The 25,196-nt window shown below is 50.2% G+C and overlaps 1 protein-coding gene and 1 long non-coding RNA gene across 4 annotated transcripts; one reads left to right on the forward strand and one right to left on the reverse strand.

The window, feature by feature from the left end:
- Positions 1-1,365: 1,365 nt before the first annotated feature.
- On the reverse strand, positions 1,366-14,159 carry CSRNP1 (cysteine and serine rich nuclear protein 1). 3 transcript variants are annotated; one of them, XM_015131308.3, is made up of 5 exons: positions 14,015-14,159; positions 5,991-6,247; positions 4,517-4,776; positions 3,649-3,963; positions 1,366-3,551 (listed from the first exon to the last, which is right to left on the reverse strand). In XM_015131308.3, exons 2-5 carry the CDS (start codon positions 6,205-6,207, stop codon positions 2,562-2,564), a joined length of 1,782 nt encoding a protein of 593 aa, XP_014986794.2. In that variant the 5' UTR covers positions 6,208-6,247; positions 14,015-14,159; the 3' UTR covers positions 1,366-2,561.
- Positions 3,226-5,401, forward strand: LOC114676320 (uncharacterized). Its single transcript, XR_003727248.2, has 2 exons — positions 3,226-3,982; positions 4,351-5,401. It is a non-coding gene; the product is annotated as an uncharacterized LOC114676320 (long non-coding RNA).
- Positions 14,160-25,196: the final 11,037 nt, after the last annotated feature.

A 25,196-nucleotide genomic window follows, 5' to 3' on the forward strand; every position in this document is an offset into this window, starting at 1 on the left:
CTGCCACCCAGACCACCAGGCCAGTCAGAGTGACCCTGAGAGCCCTTGGAAGAACCCAGGTTTTGGACTGTGCATGCTGAAGTAATCTCTACAAAAGGGTCTCCAGGCACCAGTGAAGAAGAAACAGGACAACTTAGTGTACCGGGGCACTTTGCCCTGAGAAGACAAAGGCCTAGCTATTCCTAGCTAAGCTGGTTACAGGGACATACTGCCCCACCACAGGCCAGATTCCAAAGCATGAGTCCTCTAATGGCACTGATACAGCCATGTGGTCATGTCCATGCATGTCCAGAGGCAAGAGATAGATACCTAAAGGGTGACAGGACAGGCAAAAAAGAAAGGATTAAAGATACAGAGAAAGAATGGCAGAAACATGAAAATTGATGCAAGTTGCAAACGTACACAGGACTTGCATGTTCCAGGCACTCTTTAAGGGCTTTGTAAATATGAACTAAACAAGCTTATGAGGTGCGTAGTGTCACTATTTGCATGTAGTATCGAGGACACCCAGGCACAGAGGGAGTAATTCGCAGAAATCACCTTACTAGGTAGTAGAAAATCCAAGATTCAAGCCCAGCATTCTGGCTTTGTGCTCTTAACAGTCAAGCCAAAGAGATGAGTGAGCCCAGTACAGACCAAGGCAGGGAATTAGAGCGAGGAAACCCAAATCAGTTCTCCTCTGGCAGTTCCTCCTTCCAGCTCTTGTACAAATCACTATCATTCCTAAGGGGGAAGTCAATCTTTCTCAGGCCTCCAGACTGGGGCTCCCCAGAGCAGGGTGTGGCCTACTCCTCTGGCCTGCAGCCCAGCTGGGCTGCCAGGGACAGGTCAGACAGGTCTGGCTAGTGCAGATGGATGAGGTTCTGCAGCTTCCCCCCTGCTCTTCCCACTGACCCCCTGGCTCAAGTCCTCATGGACCACAGCTGCTAAGTAAGGCCATCACCAGGCCTTGACCAGGCATATCCCCTTGCCCTGCCTCCATCCAGGCTGGTGAATTCACCCTCAGGACAAGGCCTCAGCTCAGTGTGGGTGTGTAGGAAGAAGGGTGCCCTCAACCATCCCCAGCAGATGGCCCCGTCAGAAGACCCTGTTGCTGCTCCTCCCCACCACCCCAGGTCACCACTGTAGAGGAACAGGTTAATCCAAAGGAAAAAGTGCTCTATCTGCCTGGTCAGCCTCTCAGCTGGCTTCCTGCCTCCAACTTGACTGGCTTGCCTGGAAAGAGGCCCAATATGCTGGGTATGCCTACTTCTACCCCCCGACACAGCCTGTGTCCATACTGCCCTCTACAGGGCTTGTCCCCCCATCCCCAATTCCCCTGAGGGTGTACCCCTGCTTCCCACCCCAGAAATACAGACCACATTGTTAAAAATAAAGCCTCTTTATTGGTACCTGTAAGCTCAGGTACAAGGTGTTCCCATAAGCACACAGGCTGGCAAGGCCTCCTGGGCAAGGGGGCAGGCCCAGAGCCTGCGTTTCTTGGCACTGACACAGAAATGGAATAAATTATAGTTTTGACACTCAGGGACAATGTAGAAATTATGATGCAAAATTAAACATTAGCAAACAAAGGGTATAAAAGCCCTCAGGAGCCACCCCTCACCAACTGGCCTCAGGGCATGGGCAGGTGGGCCAGGCCAAAGTGCAGTGCCCAGAAAGCCCTGAGATAATAGTCTGGGGCATGGTTCGCGCCCGAGGTAGGCCCTTTGCCCTCTCTGGGCCTCCTGTTTCCTCCTTCCCCCTCCTACATCCCTGGGCCTGGAATAAAGGCTACGGCCTTTGGGGAAGGGGAAGATGGAACAGAGGGCAGGAAGTGGAGGGGGCAGGGTGGGGCAGAAGGGAGTTTTGGTCACAGCTGGTTAGCCCAGCCTCTCCCCCTGCCTAGATGATGTCCTTGGCCAGCACCTGCCTGCAGAGCCATCCAGGAGCCAGGCAGCAAACATAGATCATAGAGCTCAAATCCACACCCAGTCTGCACCAAAGCCCAGGCAGGGCAAGGTGTAAGACTACAAGGCAAAAGGGGCTCCTTGAGGGCCTGTGCCCACCCCACCCCGGCACTACCCACCAGCCAGAGAGGTGCAACCAAAGCCTCCTCAATCTCCAAATAAATTATGGAAATAAATTATAGTCTTCACAGTCCAGAGGATTTAGCCACCCATGGGTCTAGGGCTCAGCATGGCAGAAGCCACCTGATTTCAGCCCTGTCTCACCGTCTTTGGGCTAAGGAACATCATGCAAAGACCGAAAAGTGGTCTGCCAAGCTCCAGAGGAGCCACATTTTCTCCTCTTCCAGGCTCACATTGTGGAGATGGAAGAGCAAACTGTGGGTGTGGGGGTCCGGGCAGCTGAAACAGGAAGCCCCTCCCCCCAATCCTCTCTTCAGTACAGAAAAGTTAAAACAAATAAATAAACCCAGAGAACTGTATGAAAACCAGGAGTGTGCGCATGGCACCTGTGAGTGAGCCAGCCAGTGGGAGACTGTTACAGAGACTCTGGGGAGCCCCACAATTACAAGAAAGCAGCAACAGGTCCCTTGGGGCTGGGAAAAGGCATCCTGGTCCTCACACCAGCACAGGCTCCATTAGAGATGCTGGGACAGTGTCCTCAAACTGGCTGTCGATAAAGGGATCTAGGGCTTCGGCGACTGGCTCGGAGAAGCCCATGAGGGACTCCAGGAAGCAATTGCTGGCATCCCCAGGTGGAGAGAGGCCAGGCAGGGGGAAGTGAGGTGCCTCGATGTGGTCCAGGCTGTCAGACACCTTCTGTGATGTGTAGTGAGGCCCCAGACTATAATCTGGCAGAGCCTGGAGTAACTCAAAGGAGTCACAAGAAGACAAGCTGAGATCCACTGAGCTACTCTGGCCAGCGTCCATGCTGGGTGGCACTAAGTTGCCAGGAAGGCTGCCTTCTCTTGACCCTTCAAGGCCACCATTTAGGAAGCAGCTGGCATCGAGGTTGGCATTTTCATCCAGGATGCCCGATGTGAAGCTACAGCCAGAATAGCTATGGGTCCAGCTGGCCAGGCCACCAGGGTCACTAGTACCAAAGATGTCAGCTGGATGGAAGCAGCTGAGGTTGTCCAGGTTCCCCACACTCCCTTCCTCCTCTTCCTCCTCCTCCCCGCCGAGGTCAGAGTCACTGAAACTCAGGATCCGTGCCAGGCTGTCGTCATCAACGCCAGGCTGGAAGCCAGGGCCAGGCAGGCCTGGGTGGGTAGGGCCGTCAGGAGCCTCACTAGTGCCTGACGCTGAGGAAGATGCCGTGGAAGAATCAGTCATGTCGCTGCTGCAGCTGTTGTCTCCCAGCTCATTGTTCATGGGGGGCTTGGCCAGTGGGAAAGCAGGGACCAGGGCCTGCTCACCAGGGCTGGGTGGGCTGCCCTGGGCAGGGGCCTCTAGCTCCCTAAAGCTCTCAGCCTCCTGTTCCAACTGCAGGCGGGTGAGTGTGTGGATGAAATGGGTCTGAACTCTCGCCTGATTAAATTCCACACGGCCCATGGGGTTCTCACAGCCCTCCCTGCAGCAGCCACAGGGGAATGCTGTGTGGTCCATCTGCACAGAAAGTAGAGGTACAAGTGAGGATTACCGTGGAGTACAAAGAAGTCCCCATGCTCAGGTTCCCCATCCCAGCCCAGTCCAGCCACCACACCTGACACTTGATGCCTGCTAGGCTGCAGCTGCAGGTCTCAGGGTCGCAGATCCTATCGCAGTGACAGCCACAATCCTCCCGGGATTGGCGCAGTGCCTGCAGCTCCCGCTTCTCCTCCCGATCGATCCTTCGCACGCCCGAAGCCCTCAGCAGAGCTCGACGTCGCCGGGCTGGGTAGGGCTGTAGGAAGCTCACTTCTTCCAACCGGCCACCTGCCACAGCGACTGCCAAGTCCTCCTCCACAGAGGCATCATCAATGGCATCCACCGCAGGTGGTAGCCCTGCCTCTGCCTTGGGTACCCCGGCTGCCGAAAGCTGCATCCACAGGAAAGAGGTATGTGAGAGGTACAGACGTGGACATGGGCTTAGCCCTACTGTCACTAGACAAACCCTCCCCATGTGCTTACCCTCCCACTACTCATGCTTAATCTGTGATGGGCACTGTGTGTAGACAGTGAACAGGACAGCCAAGAATACAGTCCTCAGGGCATTTGGGAAAAAAAAAAAAAAGAGATATCCTACTCATGGCATTCTCTAGATCATGGACAGACTCCCTTTCCTAACCAGACAGATACGCACCCCCCTAATTCATATCAGCTTCACATCCCCCTCTCCAAAAAGTTCAAGTTCAGATTCAGGTATCATGCCCCCAGCCCCTGCAGCAAATAGACACAAGCCCTCCTCTGTGCCTCCTGTTTGCAGACAACCCAGGCAACAGACTCCAATCAAGCCAATCACTAGGCCCACAGGCCTGTTTCCCCATATACATAATGAGCAAGTCAGCACCCACCCCTGGTACACCCACCCCTCGAGGTTAGAACTCCAGGAACTGCCTTAGGAGGTGGGCCACGGAGAGGGCTCTCTCTACCTTCCACTGCAGCATCTCCAACTTCTCCTCTTTCAAGCGCTGGCGGAGCTTCTCGTGCCGTGCACGGGCTTGCTCCTGTGCAAACTCAGCCAAAGAGAAGTGGCGGCAGGCACTGTGGCGAGGGGCCATACCCAGAGTACAGCCACCACGGCTGGGCACACTGGTGAAGCCCTGGCAACGGGGAAAGTAGAAGACGGTGATCCCATCAAAGGCTACACGGCCTGGGCGCTCCCGGCGAGCCCGCTTCAGGATAGACAGGGCTGGAAAGCAGGCAAAGATGCTGGGTATTAGTTTTCAGTGAGGCACAACATACCTCCAGGAAGATCATGCCAGACTGCCCTCCCGCCTCCCGCCTTCCCCCTCCTCCCTCTCCGCCCACTTTGAAAAAAGAAATGTGAATTTAGGAGCCTGTGTGGCTGGGACTGGAGCAGCTGAAACTGAACATCACACCCATGTCAGCACTGGCTTATTGTTATTTTCCAGTTTAAATGACAGTATTTGTAAGATTAAACATCTCTGCTATGTTTATTAGCCATGTACAGGTCCTTTGTACAGTTTTCTATTGTTTTTTATTGATTTGTAGGATTTCTGTGTTCTGCAACAGGCTTAAAAAGGCTTTCCCTTTACAAGTTAATGTTTATTGATTAGTAAGCTACGTACTGGTATTTTCATTAGGTTGAACCATAATAAATTACCATGTAATGGTGAAATATTGGAAATTCCATATATTTCAACTTACTGTATTAATTTTATACCCAGCTACCAGGGGGAATTCCCTTCTAAAAGGTTTTCTGTTTATACTGTTAGATCACATGTGCTAAAAATGATATTCTTTTTATGTGTAATGCACAGATATACATACAGTATATAAAAAGGTAAACAGCACATCTATTGTATTAAAATTTCATGGTGGGGGTGAAAATTAAGGAGAAAATGTCTTAATAGGCTTCCTGGGGAACAATAATGAAAAATAAGGTCCAGAAACACTGCTCTAGGGCCACGTTCGTCAGTCTGGAATCACAATTATGCAAGCTTGAAAATAACCAGGAAAAACCCCTTTTCACTATGTTCAGGCAAAATGGACAGCATTGACAGGAGAGGGACCGGCTTGACAGGCCCCATGGCAGAGAAGCATGGGGCGGGCGGGGAACTCCAGTTCCATTTGTAGGAGGGTAGGGTGCTCATTGGAGAAACGAAACTGGAACAGAAGGGAGGGGCCAGACCGGGAAGGCCCTGAGGGCACTCTGGAGAGCTGCATCCTGGATGTCATTACTCCCAAGGTCAAAGGTGAATTAGCTGGGCTCAGGTGCCCCTGGACAGTGGGCACTGAGTGACCACTGTATCACAGCTCGTGAGAGCTACCTCCATGGGGACGTGACCTCCAGAGGCCAAAGGCATTTTGTCAAGGACCTCTACATTTCATCTTTCAGGAAGGAAGGCAGGTGATGGAATTCCCTGGGGAGGGAGGACTCACGGGTGAAACTTCTGGGGCCACAGAAGTCACGGTCAGGCAGGGGCATCTGATCCCAGGGGCCTTCCTCCTCTGAGTCCCAGGCACGGGAGACAGAAGAGCTTGAGCTTGGGGAGCAGGAGCGAGATTGGCACCCAGAGGAAGAAGAAGAGGAGGAGGAGGAGACCAAGGAGTTGTCCTCATCCAGCTGGTCAAATTTCCTCTTCAACAGCCCAGTCATGGTGGTGCCGGAGGTGCTCTGGGGTCTGGGGACAGACAGCCTGGAGTGGGAATGAGAAAGCTCTAAGTGGCAGGCAGGTGGGCTTCCAGCCAGGGTCATCATCCCTCCCACTGACCCTCCAAGGCATCCCAGAAACTGGCCTCTGCCCTCCAGCCCTGCCTGTGGAGCGCTGTGTGGCGGAGGACGGTCTCCAGGAGGATCTCTGCACAAGACACAGCACCTCCCTCCCTCCAAACTAATGTTCAAATCCATGGCCTGATGTGTCAAACTCCCACCTCTGCCCAAAGCCTTCCCAAGCACTAGGTACCTTCCCCACCACCTCCTACAATACACACACACACACACACACACACGCATCCACACCAACAGGGGAAGGAGGCAGACAGACCAACAGATGGACTGACAGACCTCACCCTGGTCTCACTCATTCCCCAACAGGAATCCTGGGGGCTGACTCACAGGCTGGGTGATTCACACAGCTCGCATCTGTGTGCGTGTGTGTGTGTGTGTGTGTGTGCGCCCTCCAGCCCGCTCGCATCTGTGTGCCTGTGTGTGTGTGTGTGTGTGTGTGTGTGCGCGCGCGTGTGTGTGTGTGTGTGTGTGTGTGTGTACGCCCTCCAGCCCGCACAGCCCGCACGGCCATGGTATGGTGGCTCTGCTTCCTCCTCCTCCTCCTCCAGCACACCCACACAGGCACGCCACCCTGCACATAGGCAGGGCTGCGGGCCCTTGCTCCAGGCTAGCCAGGCATTCTGGGGAACAGGCTGGCTTTGACGTTGGCCTCCACTCCTAGACCGGAGTAGTTTCTGAGCCCTTCCCCTCCCGGTGTGGGAGCTTCTCAGACTTTCCCTTAGAAACCCCCGCTCCACTGTCAAGAAGTCTCCTGCCTCCAGGCCTGTGTGACCACAGCCACTCAGGCTGTCTCTTTCACATCTCATTTGACCCTAATGTCCAAAGTCTCTCCTGTCCGTGGCTTCGTGACATGGAGCACCCCACAACCCAACACTGTCTCCCGTGTGAGAGTCTCGGCCTTCAGCAGAAGTCTAACCAGAGACTCACTCCCACAGCTGGCTGGCCTTATCCAAGCAGAAGAGACTTGGGGCTCCCGCCCTGGAATGCTTCAGCGAATAATGGCCCTTCCCAAGGTCTGGCAAGCCCCAGAAGACTCCATCCCAAACGCTGAGTACAGCTACCTTGTGTCTGTTGCTCCAGCTGGGCCTTCGGGGAGGTCACCAGAGGGAAAGGGAAAGGAAGTTGAAGCTGAGGCCGAGGCCCCAGTGCTGGGGAACCCTTCCCCCACTGCCATCACAGGAAATGAGAGAGAACAGGAAAAACCAACCAGAAGGCTGTCTTGGTCTCCTCTACTCAGGTGTCCTTTCCAAGCACTCCTTCCCCCTCTGCCCAGCCACCTACGAAGTCCCCGAATCCTGTAGGGTTTGCTGTCAACCTTACTAACTGGATAATGTTTACCCCCAGGGACAGCCTCCCCTAGGCAAGCGTGAGAGAAGCAAGAAAATCTCCCTCCCTGGCCAATCCCCCACCCTGCGCCTGGGGGAAGAAGACTCACAGATGTTTCCGGGGGCTTCTCCGTGGGTAGTTTCTCAGGCTTGGCACCACCCCCCCCGCAGGGTCAAACCACAAACAAAAACAACCCAGCTCCCAGCTGACCTGCAGGCTCTCCCAGGAGGTGGGGGATTCATGACCCAGAGGCAGGCATACACACGTGTACACACATGCACAGACCACACGGAAACACACATATGGACAAACACCACCCACACATCCTGTCCCCATTGCATCCTGCCAAGAGACCCCATCCTTTCCCAGGTTCCAGATGCCATCTACAGGGCCGTGAACGCCTCCTTCACCACACACCCAGCCTGAGATCTCCCAGGACCCGCTGCCCACTTGGTGTCTCCGCCCAGCCATCCCCTAGAAACATAAAATTCTGCAGGCCCCAAATCGAACCCCTTGTCTCTGTTCCCCACCCCCCATGCCATCTGTTCCTCTTCCTGTGTTCCCTATCTTAGTAACAGCCCCACCACCCACCCAGTCACTCAAGCCAGAAACCTGCAGTCATCCTCAACTCCTTCCTCTCTCTCCCTCCATCTACATCCAGGCACCCCATGCCTGGGAGTTCACGTAAATCCATTTAATCCACACAAAGCCAGGGACAGACCCAGTAGGTATAATGGAGGCCACGTGGCATAGTGTTAAGAACTTCGGCTCCAGAACCAGACTACCTGCTTTTGAACTCTGGCTCCACTACTAATTGGCTGGGTAATCCTGGGCAAGTTCCTTAACCTCTCTGTGCCTCCAATTCTTTGTCTTAAGACCTCATAGGGTTGGGAGGTTGAGAAGCATCAATACACGTCACATGTTCTTAGATTAGTGATAAGTGCTCAGTGAATGTGTTATTCCACACTGGAAAAAAAAAAAAAAAGAGCTCCAGCTCCTGGATGCACACGACACAGATGCATCTCACAGACATCATGCGGAGTGAAAGAAGCCAGACACAAGATATATGCAAATGTTCAAAAAAAAGGCAGAACTACTCCGTGATGATATAAGTCAGAGCAGTGGTTCCCCAGGGGAGGGAGAAGGACACCCTGGAGACAGTCATGAGGGAAATTTTCTGGGGTCGGGGATAGGAAGGGCTGGGGGACCTGTAAAAGTTCTATGTTCATCTGCAGGGTGGTTACATGGAACTCTAAAATTGTAAACATTCATCTTATGGACACATACGATTTATATACTTACGCATTTAGGTTACTATCAATTTAAAACGTTACTAACCTTAACATGTCTCTGTCCCCACAGCAGCTACCCCATGTCCCTCTGCTCCTGCCCTCTTTCCCCAGCCATTCTTGATCCTACAGCCAGAATGACCTTCTTAAAGCACACATTTACCTGCCACTGCCACACCTAGAACCACTCTATAGCCTCTATAGCTCCCCTTGGGGAAGCTTGACATTAAGATCAAGTCCAGAATTCAAAAAGCCGAAGCTGACCTGGCCACTGCTTCCCTCTCCCCACCTTGCTCTCTATACTCCAGCTGAACTTGCAGTTCCCACCATGGCGCTCACCTCCTGGCCTCTGCAAAGCTGGAACAACCCAGCCTCATTCCCTTTCAGAAAGTCATCTTTTGAGGGGCCTCCTGACTCTCCTACTCCTTCCTCCTGCCTCTCTGCGCTCCTGCTAGGGACTGAATATTTGTATCCTATCAAAATTCTTATGTTGAGACTGAATCCCCAGTGTGACGGTATTTGGAGGTGGGCCTTTGGGGGGTAATCAGGCCACGAATGATACCTTATTAGCACCTTTATAAGAAGTGACACAAAAGAGATGGTCTCCCTCTCCAACATGTGAGCTCAGACCCAGCATGAAGGTGTGCATCTGCAAGCCAAGAAGAGGGACTTCATCAGGCTGACTGGAGCCTTGATCTTGGATTTTGCAGCCTCCCAAGGTGTGAAAAATAAATCTTTTGTTTAAGCCACCCAGTCTGTGGACTTTCTATTACAGCAGCCCAAAGTAAGACAGCTCCCAAAAACCCTGGTATTTCCCCATCACAGACTTTATCTGATCAGACTGCAGGGGCCTCATTGCTCATCTGCCTCACGCTGAGGGCATCTCTGTCTGGCTGCCCCCGTGCCCATGTCTAGGACAGAGTCTGGCATAGAGAGGGCACCTGATAATACCAGAGGTAAGCAGACTAGCCCTGCATATCGGGTATAGACCCAATTGCACAGGCAATCTTATGCACATGAGGTTGCTGAGGGCGACTGGTCACTGTGACCTTCTCCTGCTCCTGTCACAGTTAATTTAAGAGGGGCAGGAGGAGAATCACATGTCTATCCCCCAGCTGTGCCAGAGGGTACAAGCAAGAATGGTGCTCAAAAGGGGTGGCTCTGAGGGCAACAGAGGGAAGCTCAGGCTGCAGGCAGGTGCCAATGTACGCAATCCCAGGAGGCTCCCCGGTTCCCCAAGAGGTACCAGATGGAGAGAGATGTCAGGAAAGCAGGCTCAGCCACACACTGCGGCTCTGCCTAAGGGATGTCCACAGAAAGAGAACTTAAGGTGAGGAGGTTATGACCTCCAAGCTACAGACAGGGAAACAGAGACACAGGGAAGCTACAGTCATGCTGCAGGTTCTAGTGATGAACAATCCCTTCCAAATCTGCAGCGCAGGAATGAAATGAGAAATTACCTCCTCCCTGATACTCCTTCTGGAGAGGCGGGGGAAGTGCCCCTGGTTCTCGTGTTCCTCTGTTCCACGTGGGAATCCAGAGGCTAAGAGGCAGAGGCAGGAGATGAGACAAAAAGACTGAGCCAGAGACAAGGAGAGGCCAAGAGGGAATGAAAGATAGTGAGAATCTAAGTGTCAGACAGTGAGTCAGAGGTGGGGGGAGGGGCCCTCAGCAGCTACCCAGGAATCAGGATTCTGACCATGGCAGTGTTCCCAGGGTGAGCACAGCCCCCTCCCTAGGGTCCTGGAGGAAGGAAAAGCAGTTCCCAGGAGCTGGCTTGGACAGAAATACCTCACCGCCGAGGAACCCCAGAGACAGGCCCTGAATCAGAGAGCCAGGCTTCTTCTGGGATCTGAGCCCTGACAATTGGGCAGCCCTCCTGCCACCACACACAGGCACTGACAACCCCCCACTCAACTGGCCACGGTTATCCACACACTCAGGTCACACTATGCGAATCCAGGAAAGGCCACCTCACCCCTGGGCACCAAGCAACCAAGGGCTGTTTTCGAGAAGTGGGGGCGGGGCTTGAAAAAGTCACAGCAACTCCTCTGTCCACCTCGGCAGTCCCACCAGTGCCCCAGGCCTCAGCCCAAGCCAGTCTTAGGGAGGGGGCACCTTTAGCTGCCTCCATCCCCCTTCAGGAATCTGAAGAATGTGTCCTTTAACCTCTGAGCCCCAGGCCTTGGCCAGTCCCCCCAAAACACTTGGGGTCACATGACCCCTGTCCCTCAGGAACAACTTCCTGGGAGAAGGGGAGGGCACCTCCCAGCACCTCTAGTCCCCACTGAAAAACCAGCCTGGGTGGCCCAGAGAGGACAGACCGAAAGCCTTGGCACTTCCTCCCCAAGCATCCCTCTGAAGGAGAGCTGGGGGAGGGGATGGCTCCTCAGCTTTGGCCTTCAGGACCTGGCACTGGATAGGTGCCAAATGTATGCTGGCTACATGAGGCACTTGTTCTTGCAGAAGGGACATTGCACCTGACAATGACTGCTTCCTCCACCTAAGACGGGCCTTCTTCCCTCTCTCATTCATTCATTCATTCAACAAATAGGCACCAAGCTCAACAAATACGTGCCAAGCACTGTGGCAGGCACTCGCGCATGCAGGGAGCAAGACTTACACAACTGCGGCCCTCTTGAAGCTCTGAGTTGAGCAGGGAGGACAAATAGAGTGGGTTGCTGGGATGGAGGGTCTGAAGGGTGGGACAGGGTACGGCTGGGGTGAAGGTAGGTCTCTTTGAGGAAGGAAAGTAGGCAGAGTTCCAGATAGGGACTCCGCATGGGTAAGGAACAGGAGGAGGGACCAGGAGAGTGTGATCGGAGGAGGGGCAGCCCGCGAGGCTGATCCTGGGCTCCAGGGCAGGCTTTAGCTTGAGGGCACAGCAAGCCACAGAGGGCTTAACTAGGGAGTGACAATGCCAGATTTGCATTTTAAAAACGTGGCTCAGCACCGGGAGTGGAGGGGGTGTGACCGGTTGGAGGTGCTGCCAGGGCCAGGTGAGAGGACAGGCCAAGGGCATAGGAGAAAGGCAGATACTGGGATGTGGTGAAAGAAGAGGGCAGGGCTGTCAAGGATTTGGGTCGGGGGAGGTGATGAGTTACTCTCCAAAAGGATTGAGACTTCTGGGTGGAGGTGCTGGGTGGGCAGCAGGACACGGGGAGGGACTCTCTGGTGTCAGGAGTGTGGGCTACGGCTGTGTGTGACTGTGCCAGGAGCGGGAGTGACTAAGTGTGTGACTATGGCTGTGGTGTGGGCATCTCCACAGTGCGTGCCTGTGAATGGGCCCCGGGGAGGAGAAACTGAGGAAGGGGAGGAAATACGTGCTGCGGAAGGAGGAGAAGTGCGTGGGAGAGAGTCTACGTGTGCCTGCGGGTGGCCGGTGTAGCTGCGCCCGTGACTCACAGCAGTGGCCTCTGAGAGTGACGGCGACTGACAAACAGGTGAGCCTACGACACAATCCCTCCCTCCCTCCCTCCCGGGGTCCGTGACTCACCGCGCCTCCCTGTTCGCTCATCCCTCCACTCCCTCCCTGACCCCCGCCGGCCGGGGGCGCCCGGCACACGCCGCAGCTCCCGCAGCCTCCCCGAGGGGGGAGCCCGAGGAGGAAGGCGACAAATGTCACCTGCTCCGGCCACGCGAGGAACTTCTGAAAAGTTCTCAGGCAACTGGGTCAAAAGGAAACTCGCCCGCGGACGCACGCCCCCGTCGCCTTGCCGCTCGCGCGCAAGCCCTGCTCTGTCCCCACTCGCGCAGAGCTCGGGGAGCCGTGACTTCTCTCGGGGTTACCGCGGCGGGCGGGGGAGGGGAGCAGAAAACCTGCGACTCCCGCTGGCCGGACCCCGGGCCCCCGACTCCGGCCGCGGCACGCCGTCAAAGCCGGGCAGCTCCCGCCCCCGCGCCCGCTCAGGGTGCCGAGGAGAGAACCGCAAGAGGCAGGAGCGGCAGTGCCACTCGCGCTGAACGCCCCCTCCCCAAAGTCCCGTCCTGCCGGGCCCAAGGCCCTTCGGCGCTCACCTGCAATCCGGACGCTCGCGGAGGAAAACGACGCGACCCGCGTCCCGGCGGGGGACGCCCCCAGCGCCGCGACTCTGTGCGCTCGGCCCGGCAGCCGTCGGTCCAGCCGCCCCTAGCTCTGCGCGTCCGGCAGCGGCGGCGGCGGCGGGAGACTGGCTGCGCCCAGCCCCGCCCGCCGCTCCGCCCTCCTCGTCAGTGGAAAACTCCGGGGCTCACTGCGCTGACGCACGCCGGGCCTCCAGCCAGGCCGCCCGGCAGCCCCGCCCCGGAGGCGCCGCCTCCTCCCCCGCCTGGAGCCTGGCGCAGCGGCCTGGGGGCCTCCCTGCGGACTCTGACCCGGCGACTGCGCCTCCGCCGCTCTCCGCCCCCAGCCCTCTCCCGCCAGAGCCCTCCCCGCCCCGCTTCCAGCACCGTCCCTAAAGGCGCGGACGACTCAAGCTGGCAGAGCCGGGAGTAGAGATCCCCCCTCGCCCCACCGCCCCAGCTTACAGATGGGTAGACTGAGGCCGGGAGCAAGGCCAGGGGCTAGACAGTGGCACAGCCGACGTCTCCCGTACGCTCTCCACCCCCACCCCTCTAGAGGGAGTTTATTATATTCGAATCTAAACGTTCCCTCCTCCGCCCCCAACCTACCACCCACCCCCAGATCCGTCGGAAAAGTAAACTGTGGCTGGAGAGGAATCTGGGGTGTGTGGGGAGCAGGGAGGCGGGGAGCGGGAAGGATGGATGTAATCAGTGGGCCTGAACATCACCCCTGCCCACGGGCCAAGAGACCCTTCCCTGCAGAAGTTCCAAACTAGGGGTTCTTGGAACTAGCTTCCCCACTCCCACCTCAACCTTCCCTTAAAAAAATAAAAAGTCTGGTTTCTTCCGGGCCAGATCTTGGCCACTTAAAATGGCCCACTGCCTTCTCTGCTCCCGCCAAGGCCTTTCCTGACTCAGGGCCAACCCTCCCGGTACGACTTGCCCCGGCAACCAAGTCCTGGCCTGGGAGCCCACCCTCAGCCCCACTTCCCAACCGCAGGTACGGGTCTACCCATCACCTCGAGCGTTTCCACCCTCACGCTTTTGCTGCAGCCGGTCTTCTCGACTGGAATGCTCTCCTGCCCTCTCTCTGCTTACCAGAATCCCAACGCTTTTAAGGGCTCAGCTTGCACTGCCTCCTCCAGGGAGCCTTCGTGGGAGCCTGACCCTCCCCCTCCCAGTCCTGCTCCCGCTGCATTCTGGGTTCTTCTGACTGTCCTAGATGAATGCTGTCAGCCACTAGCCCAGCCCTCAGGATTCCATTCTACCTTCCTCCAGGTTGGGGGTGGGGGTGACCTCCTGGCCTGTTTGAATGGTATCTGGGGTGGAGACGATGGTGAGAGCCCCTCTTCAGCCTCAGATGTGTATGTAGAATGGCAGGGGTCTGCTCCACTTTACCTTTCCTGGAAGAACAATAGGAGGAAAGCAGGTTGGGGGAAGATAAAGGCCCCTGTCCTTCCGGATGCGTTGAGTGTGTACCTGGGGGCCTGCAGGGGGAGGTGTCTGGGCAGCTGGAGCCAAGCTTCCAGTGGCTTCTCAGTACCCTCCTGATGAAGTCTCAACTCCTTGGGGCCTACAAAACCGGAATAATCTGGCCCTTTCTCACTTTCGCAGTCCAACCTCTCTCTTCATACCCTCATTTCCCACTCCCTCCCCCGCGACCATTTCAATGCCATTAATGTGTGAACGTGTCGTTTTTGTTGGTTCATGTGCTTTTTTTTTTTTTTTCCCCCCTGGAGATGGAGTCTGGCTCTGTTGCCCAGGCAGGAGCGCAGTGGCTCCATCTTGGTTCACTGCAACCTCCGCTTCCTGGGTTCAAGCGATTCTCCTGCCTCAGCCTCCCAAGTAGCTGGGATTACAGGCATGTGCCACCACCTCTGGCTAGTTTTTTTGTATTTTTAGTAGAGATGGGGTTTCACCATGTTGGCAAGGCTGGTCTCGAACTCTTGACCTCAGGTGATCCGCCCTCCTCGGCCTCCCAAAGTGCTGGAATTACAGGTGTGAGCCACCGCGCCTGGCCAGTTCATGTGCTTGTAACATTAGTCCTTCTGCATTCGGTTTTATTTTACACATGAGGTATGATTCTGTCCCAGCCTTCCCTGTACATTTCCACCTCACACCCCTGATGACTGCTCTCCAGCCCTGTTGGCCAGTGGTCAGTTCTCAGAGTATGTCCTCTTTTAAACTTTCAAGGATGCTGATCCCACCTCGCACCTGCCTTGCACCCACTTAGTTGTGTGGTTTCCTTGTGCATTTCCTTGTGTGTTGTCTGTGAGCAGTGGGAGGGCAGGAGCAATGTTGGACTTGATCACTGCTCTAACTGCAACGCTTGATAAGAACTTGTTGAGTAAACTAAACATGTGCCTAGTAAATGGGTAAAGTTGCTAGGGCTCAAGGAGAGGGCAGGGCTGGAGGTGGCAGTGGATGGATACACAGCTAGCATACTGAAGCTATGGTGTAGCTGAGAATGCGCAGGAAGGAGCTTAAAGGCTACAAAGCTGGGCGTCTGTTGCTAGAGGTGACTCCACTCTCAGGGCTTTAAGGGGTAACCCCCCAGGCCACCCATCCTCCACCACCCACCTCAGACCTCAGCTGTGCTTTCACTGTGGCTGCTGGCTGCAGACGTTGCTGGTCCCAAGGAATCCTTTCCACTGCCTGCCTTCCTGCCTGCTTCTAATCTCCAGGCCAAGTTTCCAGCAGAAGAGGGGTTTCCATGATACCCAGAAGTGATGTTCTCATTTGGTTTCTGTCCCTGACTCTCCCTTCCCCTCTCTCTCTGGCCTTTAGCTTTTCAATCTGTAGAAGGGAGGCATTGGACAAGAGAACCCTCACCAGCTTCAACATTCCTTGACTCAGTTTCTAGAAGATGCTGCCTGCTTATCAGGGAACTGGGCAGGGTTGGGCACTAGAATTAATGAGGGTCTCTCATGCTGCCTATGTTTGCATCCTGTTGGGTTGTATACTGGGGAAACCAGACGAGATAGAAATCAGGCTAGGAAGTTGGCTGGTGAGGGCTGGAGTGGTGCTTAGAGTGGGGAGTCTAATGGAAGAGAAAAAGAGAACAAGGGAAAATACAGGAGAATAAAAAGAATCAAATAAGTGATGTGTGTTCTCCAGAAAAGCATCTCCCTGTCCTGGGATGGACTCGCCAGATGTTCCCCAGATGTTGCTGATGATGGGAAACATCTCCCTCTGGGATCCCAAGTAAACTCTTCTTATTCATGGGGAAAAGAAAGGTCTGTTCCAAAGCAATAAGGGTGGGGTCTGGAGCAGTATCCATCTGTGGTTATGGCATATATATAGGCAGAAACACACTCACACATCCTCAAGGAATTTCTGAATACTTGGAAGAGTCCTAACAGTTTCTCCAACATTCAGCATCCATGAACCACCAATTTTAGGTAAATAAAAATTATCACAAGTTTTAAACAAAATTTTTTAAAATTAAAAATTAATGCTTTATTCCCATTAGTAAAGCTAATATCAAAGGAACTAACAATATTAAATATGACAAAATTGAGAATTGACCAGATCCGTTGTAAATTGTTCAGGCTGGAGTGTAGTGGCATGATCTCAGCTCACTGCATCCTCCGCCTTCCGGGTTCAAGCAATTTTCCTGCCTTAGCCTCCCGAGTAGCTGGGACTACAGGCACATGCCACCATGCCCAGCTAATTTTTGTAGTTTTAGTAGAGACAGGGTTTCACCATGTTGGCCAGGCTGGTTTCAAATTCCTAACTTCAAGTGATCTGCCCGCCTTGCCCTCCCAAAGTGGTGGGATTTCAGGCATGAGCCACCACACCTGGTCCGTCGTACATTGTTGATGAGGGGGTGAATTGACACAATCAGGGAACTGGGCAGGTTTGGGCACTTGAGTTAATGAGGGTTATAATTGGAAACAATTGGAAATAATTCCACTATTCAGTATATACCCAGGAGAAACAAGGCGCTTATACACACCAAGAGACATTTAAAAGAATATTACAGCGGTTTTATGTATGTTTTCAGCCCATAACTGAAAACAATGCAAATTCCACTAATAGGTAAGTGAAAATTAATTGTTATCATATAATGGGATATTACACAACAATGAAAAATAACAAGTTATTGCTTCATACAATACTATGGTCTGAATGTCCCCGCAAAAACTCAGATTGAAATTTAATTGCCATTGTGTCAGTACTGGGAGGTGCGACCTTTAAAAGAGGAGTAACTATAATTCCACTTATTTATATTAAATGTTAAAACAGGTGAATTAAAGCACAGTGATAGATAATGTTGCCTTGGGGATATTGACTGGGAAGGGGCACAAGAGCCTTCTGGGGTGCTAGAGATGTTCTATATCTTGATCTGTGTAGCAGTTGGGCAGGTATATACATATGTAAAGATTCAAGTTCCTTACTAAAGATTTGTTCACTTTAAGTTTTACCCTGATTTTTTTTTTTTTAAATAGGGGAGAAGTTAATGACAATCATAGTGCCATTACTGTGAAAAAGGAGCCAGTGTTTTCAGCCTTTCACCAATAATCTATCTCTAGACCAGTGAGGTATATCTGGGGTCCACAGGTCAGGTTCAGCTGTTTGGTTTCTCTTCATCTAAATTGGCATGATGGTCTGGAGAGTTTTCCAACACCTACAGCCAATTATCTGATTCTCCAGACACCAGCTGGGTGTTCAACAATTCAACTTGAACACTAACTTCCCAGCATTAGTGCAGACCCCACAGCTTGAGGGCTCAGTCCCACAAGACTGACCATTCATCTCAGACCCTAGTCACAAGTTCCAAGCCTATTGTACTTCTGACCAACCAGCTATAGCTGGAGTTCCCACAGCCCCCTCCTAAGGTTCAACAATTTGCTGAAATGGCTTACAGAACTCAGGGAGGTGCTTTACTTACCAGTTTATTATAAAGAATACAAACGAAGAGCCAGACGACAAGAAACAGATGGTAAGGTTCAGAAGTGTCTAGAGCCCTGGGGTGTGCTTCCCTCTTGGTATGTGGACGCATTCACCAGCCTGGAAGCTCATTCCATCTTATCATTCAGGAGTTTCTGTAGAGATTAATCTCTAGACCCCTTACCCTTCCCGGAGGTTGACGGGTAGAGTCGAAAGTTCTAGCCTTCTAATCCCTTGGTCTTTCTGGTGACCAACCTCATTCTGAGGCTAAGGGCCCCACCCTTATAACTTTATTATAATAGCATAGACTCAGGTGTAACTGTAAGGGGCTCCTGAAGGATAAATCCTATCACTCAGGAAATTCCAAAGGAACTCTGAGCAAGAAAGTAGGGACGAAGACCAAATATATTTCTTATTTTGTCGCAGATGGGTAAGAATTTTATTCCATTCATGACTCTCAAGTGCAAGGAGCTTCAAGTTATTTTTCATCTAAGAGTTTCATAGTTTTAGCTCTTATGTTTAGGTCTTTAATCCATTTATACATTTTGTATGATAATAAGGAAAGGGTCCAACTTCATTATTTTGCATATGAATATCTACTTTTTCCAACATGATTTGTTAAAAAGAAATCTGCCCCCCGCAATCAAATCTGAGCAGCTGAGTCTCAAGGGGAGCTTCCCCTTCAGTCAGCAGAGACACTCTCCTGTGTGCCATCCCAACCCCACCCCTCTGAGGTCTATGTGAAGACTGGGGATGCCTTCACCTGTCTAGGATGACCTAGCTGTCTGATTTTCAGTCCATACTGTCTGCTTGTGGCTAATATTCTCCTTCTCCAAGCCCGTGGATCCACTGAGCATAGACGATGGGCCCTGCTGTTTCTGAGCCATCCTTGGTTGTGCAGAGGGAAGGGAAGACTCTTTGATGAGGCTGCAAATAGGGGCTAAGGTCCTGGCTCCTTAGGGGGCTCAAACATTCCTCTCTGGACAACCCCACCCCAACGACCTCCTCCTCTCCATAGGGGAATTCTCCTGAGGGGAATTCTGCTCCTCTCCACCTTGCCTTTTACTCTTCCTCCTCCTCAAAGGAACTCCCCTCTCTAGGCTTTCTTCTTGGTTGGAGACCCACCCTGGCCCTCTCAACAGGCTAAGGCAATTGTTCTCAAGTTCTAACCCCTGACCATCAGCATCAGCATCACTGGAGAAGCTGTTAGAAATGCAGATTCTTGGGTCTTTCCTAGACCTACTGAATCAGAAATTCTGCAAGTGGGGCCCAGCAACCTGGGTTTTAACAAGCCCTCCAATTGATTCTTATGCACATCAAATTTTGAGGCCCACTGAGCATTGCATTGGAAAGCAAAAATGAGGAAAGGAGACTGTCTTAAAGCACATTTCTTGAACATTTCTTATTTATCTAAATTGGAAGACTTCTGTGCATAGATCTGTAGGTTAAAAATCCAAGCAGTTGAGTTCTGGGTCAAAGGAATTTGAAAGACATTGCCAAATCACCATCCCAAAAATTGCATCAATTTCACTCTCAACCAATAATGTCTGAGGGTGAGTGTTTCCCAACACCCTCCCTGGCACTGGGTGCTATCAAACTGTGAATCTCTGCCAATCTGATAGGAGAAATAAATCTTACTATTTCAATCGGCATTTTTCTTTTTACGAGTGAAGTTGAGGCTTTTAAAAGCCATTGCTATTTCTCTGTAAACTGCTGGTTTATATTCCTTACTCATTTTGTATTGAGTTGCTTTATGTCTTTGAGGATGAAGGAGGTGAGCTTGTCTGTCTGTCACACAGTAGTACTTACTATTGGTTTGTCTCTCATCTTGCTTTATAGAATGCTTTACCGTACAGAAGTCTTTTTTTGTTTTTTTTGTTTGTTTGTTTGTTTTTTGAGACGGAGTCTCGCTCTGTCACCCAGGCTGACTGGAATACAGTGGCACAATCTCAGCTCACTGCATTCTCAACCTCTAGTGTTCAAGCAATCCTCCCACCTCAGCCTCCCAGGTAGCTGGGACCACAGATGCATACCACCACACCTAACTCATTTTTTTTTTTTTAATTGCTTGTAGAGACCAGGTCTTGCTATGTTGCCTAGGCTGGTCTTAAACTCCTTGGCTCAAGCAATCTTCCCACCTCAGCCTCTCAAAGTGTCAGTATTACATGCATGAGCCTAAATTTTTATATAGCCACATTTCACAAATGTTTACTTTAGGGATCCTGGATTTTATTTGCTGAATTCTCTATCATAATATTATAAATACATTTACTTATTTTTTATCTATGGTCTTATGGTTTTATTTTTAATATATATCCTTTATCCATCTGTAATTTATTTTGATTTAGGGAATAGCGTTCCCATTATATTTTCCCCCAAATGGGTAGTTAATTTTACTACCACCTTTCTCTACTAATTAATGTCACCTTCAACATAAACTGAATTCTGATATGTGTTGAGATCTATTTCTGATTTTCTATTCTGGTTTACTGAGTTGTCTATTTCACCTTTGGGTACCAAATTTCTTTACAAATTATAATTTCATAATATTTTTTATCATCTGATAGGTCTAGCCTCATCTCGTTGCTTTTCTTTTTCAGGGCTTTCCTGGCTCTTATTTATTTCCTCATTTGGCTGTCGTATAATTTTTGACAAGTTCCTCACCTAATGAACAAATCTGATGGGTATTTTGATTAGAGTCACAGTAAATAAATGGATTAATTGAGAAAGCACCGACATTTTTTATTTTTAAATTTTTTAAATATGGAGTTGAGGTCTCACTGTGTTGCTCAGGCTGGTCTCAAATTCCCGTCCTCAAGTGATCCTCCCTAAGTTCTGGGATTACAGGAATAACCCACTGTGCCCAGCCAGCACTGACATTTTTATAATATTGAGTCTTTCTATTCAAAAGCACAGAATAGGCCGGGCACAGTGGCTCATACCTGTAATCCCAGCACTTTGGGAGGCTGAGGCAGGCAGATCGCCTGAGGTCAGGAGTTCGAGACCAGCCTGGCCAACATGGTGAAACCCAGTCTCTACTAAAAATGCAAAAATTAGCTGGGTATGGTGGCAGGCCTCTGTAATCCCAGCTACTCAGGAGGCTGAGGCAGGAGAATCGCTTGAACCCAGGGGGCAGAGGTTGCAGTGAGCCAAGATTGCGCCATTGCACTCCAGCCTGGGGGACGAGAGTGAGATTCCGTCTAAAAAAAAAAAAAAAAATTAGCCAGGCATGGTGGTGGGTGCCTGTAATCCCAGCTACTTGGGAGGCTGAGGCAGGAGAACCGCTTGAACCTCAGAGGCAGAGGTTGCAGTGAACTGAAATCACACCACTGCACTCCAGCCTGGGTGACAAGAGGAAGACTCTGTCTCAAAAGAAAAAAAAAAAAAAAAGAAGCACAGAATAGTCTGGGTACAGTGGCTCACACCTGTAATCCCAGCACTTTGGGAGGCCAAGGTGGGAGGATCACATTCATCCAGGAGTTTGAGACCAGCCTAGACAACATAGGGAGAACCTGTCTCTACCAAAATTCAAAACTTTGTGGGGTGTGGTGGCATGTGCCTGTAGTTCCAGCTACTCAGGCAGCTACTCAGGAGGCTGAGGTGGGAGGATTGCTTGAGTCCAGAAGGTTGAGGCTGCAGTGAGCCGTTATCATGCCACTGCACTCCGGCCTGGGAGACAGAGTGAGACTCTGTCTCAAAACAAAACAAAATGAAACAAAACAAAATAAAATGAAACAAAAACAAAAGCCCAGAATAGAATGTTCTCTGTATTATTTTATTTATTTTTATTTTTAGAGACGGGATCTCACTTTGTTGCCCAGGCTGCAGTACAGTGGCGGGTCATAGCTCACTGCAGACTCAAACTCCTGGGCTCAAGCAATCCTCTTACTTTAGATTCCCAAGTAGCTGGGACTACTGGCGTGCACCATCACATTTGGCTAATTTTGTTTATTTTTAGTAGTGGTGAGGCCTCACTATGTTGCCCAGGCTGTTCTTGAATTCCTGAGCTCAAGCCATCCTCCCGCTTTGGCCTCCCAAAGTTCTGGGAGCACTTTGTCCAGCCTGCTGTATAATTTTAATATTATCTTTGTAAAGGACCTTATATGTCTTTTAAATATTTTTCTAAATATTTTATCTTTTTGATTGCCATTGTAACTGTAATTTCTTTCTATTATATGTTTCTGATAGATTTTATATATATACATCTATATTATATATATATATAAAGTAAAGTAAAGGAGAACTACTGGGTTTTGTATATGAACCTTGGAAACTGCCATCATCTTGATTTTTTTTTTTTTTTTTTGAGATGGGGCCTCGCTCTGTTGCCCAGTGGCACAGTCTCGGCTCACTGTAACCTCTGCCTCCTGGGCTCAAGTGATCCTCCCACCTCAGCATCCCTAGTACCTGGCATCACAGGTGCTCACCATCATGCCTAGCTAATTTTTGTGTTTTTTGAAGAGACAGAGTTTTGCCATGTTTCCAGGCTGGTTTTGAACTTTTGGGCTCAAGAAATCCACCTGCCTCAACTTCCCAAAGTGCTAGGATTACAGGCGTGAGCCACCGCGCCCGAGGCATCCGGAATTACTGTCTCTCTAATAGTTGTGCATTTTCCAATCACATCATCTACATATAAATTTGCTTCCTCTTTCCAGTATTTACATCACATTTCTCTTTTTTATCTAATTACACTGGCTTGAACTGCTACAGCCATGTTAAACGATAATGATCATGATGGCTGCTTTCATCTTGCTTTTTATTTTTTGGCTTAAAACAATAGAAATTTATTCTCTCACAGTTCTGGAGGCCAGAAATCCGAAGTCAAGGTTGGCACTGCTCTTTCCTTCTGGACACTCCGAAGGAGAACCGTTCCCTGCCTCTTTTGCAGTTTCTGGTGGCTGCCGGCCATCCTCAGCATTCCTTGGCTTGTGGCCGCATCCCTCTGGGCTCTGCTCTGTCTTCATGTTGCCTTCTCCTCTGTGGACATTTTATCCTCTTCTCTTCTGAAGACACCTATCATTGGATTTAGGGCCCACCTCAATCCATGATGATGCCATCAAGATTGTTAACAGAATTACACCCACAAAACTCCTTTCATACATTCACAGCTTCCAGGAGGACATTATCTTTGGAGGCGCCACCTTCAACCTGGTGCTTTTTCCTGAAATGACTTTTTTCTTTTTACATTTGGCTACTATGGTATAAACTGTTGTCCCATCCGAATGACCTGACGTGCACTTGAAACATGTTTGAAAACACAACGTTTGTTAGTGCAGTCAGCTCTCCTCTGGAGCCTTTCACCTAATCTGTCACCTTACAGCTCTTTGTCTGATCCTTCTCTTACCTGGGTATAGGATGTGCCCACAATGTCAGGCCTTTTTGTTCTCTTTATATATACAATTTTTTATTTCAATAGCTTGTGGGGTACCAGGGGGTTTTGGTTTCATGGATGAATTGTATAGTGGGGAAGTCTGAGATTTTAGTGCATCTCTCACCCAAGTAGTGTACATTGTACCCAATATCTCTCACCCCTTTTCCACCCCCCACTTCTGAGTCTCCAAAGTTTATTACACCACGCTGTATGCCTTCATGTACCCACGGCTTAGCTCTCACTTATAAGTAAGAATATACAGTATTTGGTTTTCCATTCCTGAGTTACTTCACTTAGAATAATGGCCTCCAGCTTCATCCAAGTTGCTGCAAAAGACATTATTTCATTCTTTTTTATAGCTGGGTAGTATTCCATGGTATATATGCCACATTTTCTCTATCATATCTTTGCAATTGTGAATTGTGCTGCTATAAACATGCATGTGCAGGTGTCTTTTTCATATAATGACTTCTCTGCCTTTGTGTGGATACCCAGTAATGGGACTATCAGATCAAATGGTAGATTTAGTTCTTTAAGAAATCTCCATACTGTTTTCCATAGACGTTGTACAAATTTACATTCCCACCAACAGTGTATAAGCATTCCCATCTCACCACATCCACACCATCATCTGTCATTTTTTAGCTTTTTAATAATGGCCATTCTGGCTAGGGTAAGGTGGTGTTTTACTGTGGTTTTATTTATTTCATTGTTATTATTATTTTTTGAGACAGGGTCTCACTCTGTCACCCAGGCAGGAATATGGTGGCATAATCACAGCTTACTGCAGCCTTGACCTCCCTGGCTCAAGTGATCCTCCCACCTCAGCTTCCTGACTAGCTGGAACTACAGGCACATGCCACCATGCCCCACAAATTTTTGAATTTTTGTAGAGACAGGGGGTCTCCCTATGTTGTCCAGGCTGGTCTTGAACTCCTAGATGCAAGCGATCCCAAACTGCTGGGATTACAGGCATGAGCCACCACACCCTGCCTAAACGAGATTCTTCAGGTGGATACCACTGTTGCTCCTGTTTAACTTTTTTTTTTTTTTGGTCACGTTTCACATTTTTATATTTAATTTAACTTTGGCTAATGGTAACATTGCAGCCTCAGCTTAGTATTTTCTGGTATACCTCGGTTTGTATTTTATTTTTAACCTTTCTGAGCTATTTTGGCAAAGATGCACCTCTTGCACACATCATACACTTTTTAAGATACTTTTATCATTCATTGTGAGAATCATTTCTCTATCATGAGTAGTTTTATCCCATTTACATGTGCTGATGTAACTGACATATTCGCCTTAATTGTGTCTTCTTATCTTGTTTTCTATTTAATACTGCTTATGTTTTCTATGTTTTACTATGTGTATTTTTGTCTTTTTTGGTATGCACGTGTGTGTGCACATATGTTTGTATTTTCTCTGATTATTTGAAGGTTTATAAGTCTGTTTTTAATATTTCTAGTGGTTGCTTTTATCTTGATTTATTTCTCTGCCAAGAGAAGAAAACATTTGGATGTAGGAAAAGAGTTATATTCTCAAAGGCTAAGCTTTGGCACCATAGTTCTGTCTTCAACATCTTTATGTCTATTTCTCAGTATGAAAGAGGTTGATAGCCTTCCCAGAAGCCAGAAGTTCAGGGTAATCAAGATACTGAATGTGCCACTGAGATGCTGCTTGAACTAGCCACCTACATCAAAGAGCTATCAGTACCACAAAGGGATGCTGTATCTCCTCTCTTCTTTCAAAACCTCATGTGAATATCTTTCCTTCAGCAGCCAGCATACTTTGTTCAACAGTGTCTTTGACTTACTGTCCATTTCTCTACACAGTATTCTGAGAAGACATAATAGGAGAGGCCATGAATTGAAAGCATTGACTCTTCTTGCTATTTGTTTCTATATATATCGAGATTAGGAGCCAGATTGTTGCCT

This window comes from Macaca mulatta, chromosome 2 (genome assembly GCF_049350105.2).
Source record: "Macaca mulatta isolate MMU2019108-1 chromosome 2, T2T-MMU8v2.0, whole genome shotgun sequence".
Classification (NCBI taxonomy): Eukaryota; Metazoa; Chordata; class Mammalia; order Primates; family Cercopithecidae; genus Macaca; species Macaca mulatta.

Bases quoted from the DNA above. Each gene is read 5' to 3' on its own strand.
- CSRNP1 (XM_015131309.3), bottom strand. From the start codon at position 7,513: ATGGCAGTGGGGGAAGGGTTCCCCAGCACTGGGGCCTCGGCCTCAGCT. The intron at 6,248-7,400 runs GTAGCTGTACTC...TTCCCACTCCAG, and splicing joins GCTGGAGCAACAGACACAAG to GCTGTCTGTCCCCAGACCCC. The intron at 4,777-5,990 runs GTGAGTCCTCCC...CCTGCTTTCCAG, and splicing joins TGGCCCCAGAAGTTTCACCC to CCCTGTCTATCCTGAAGCGG.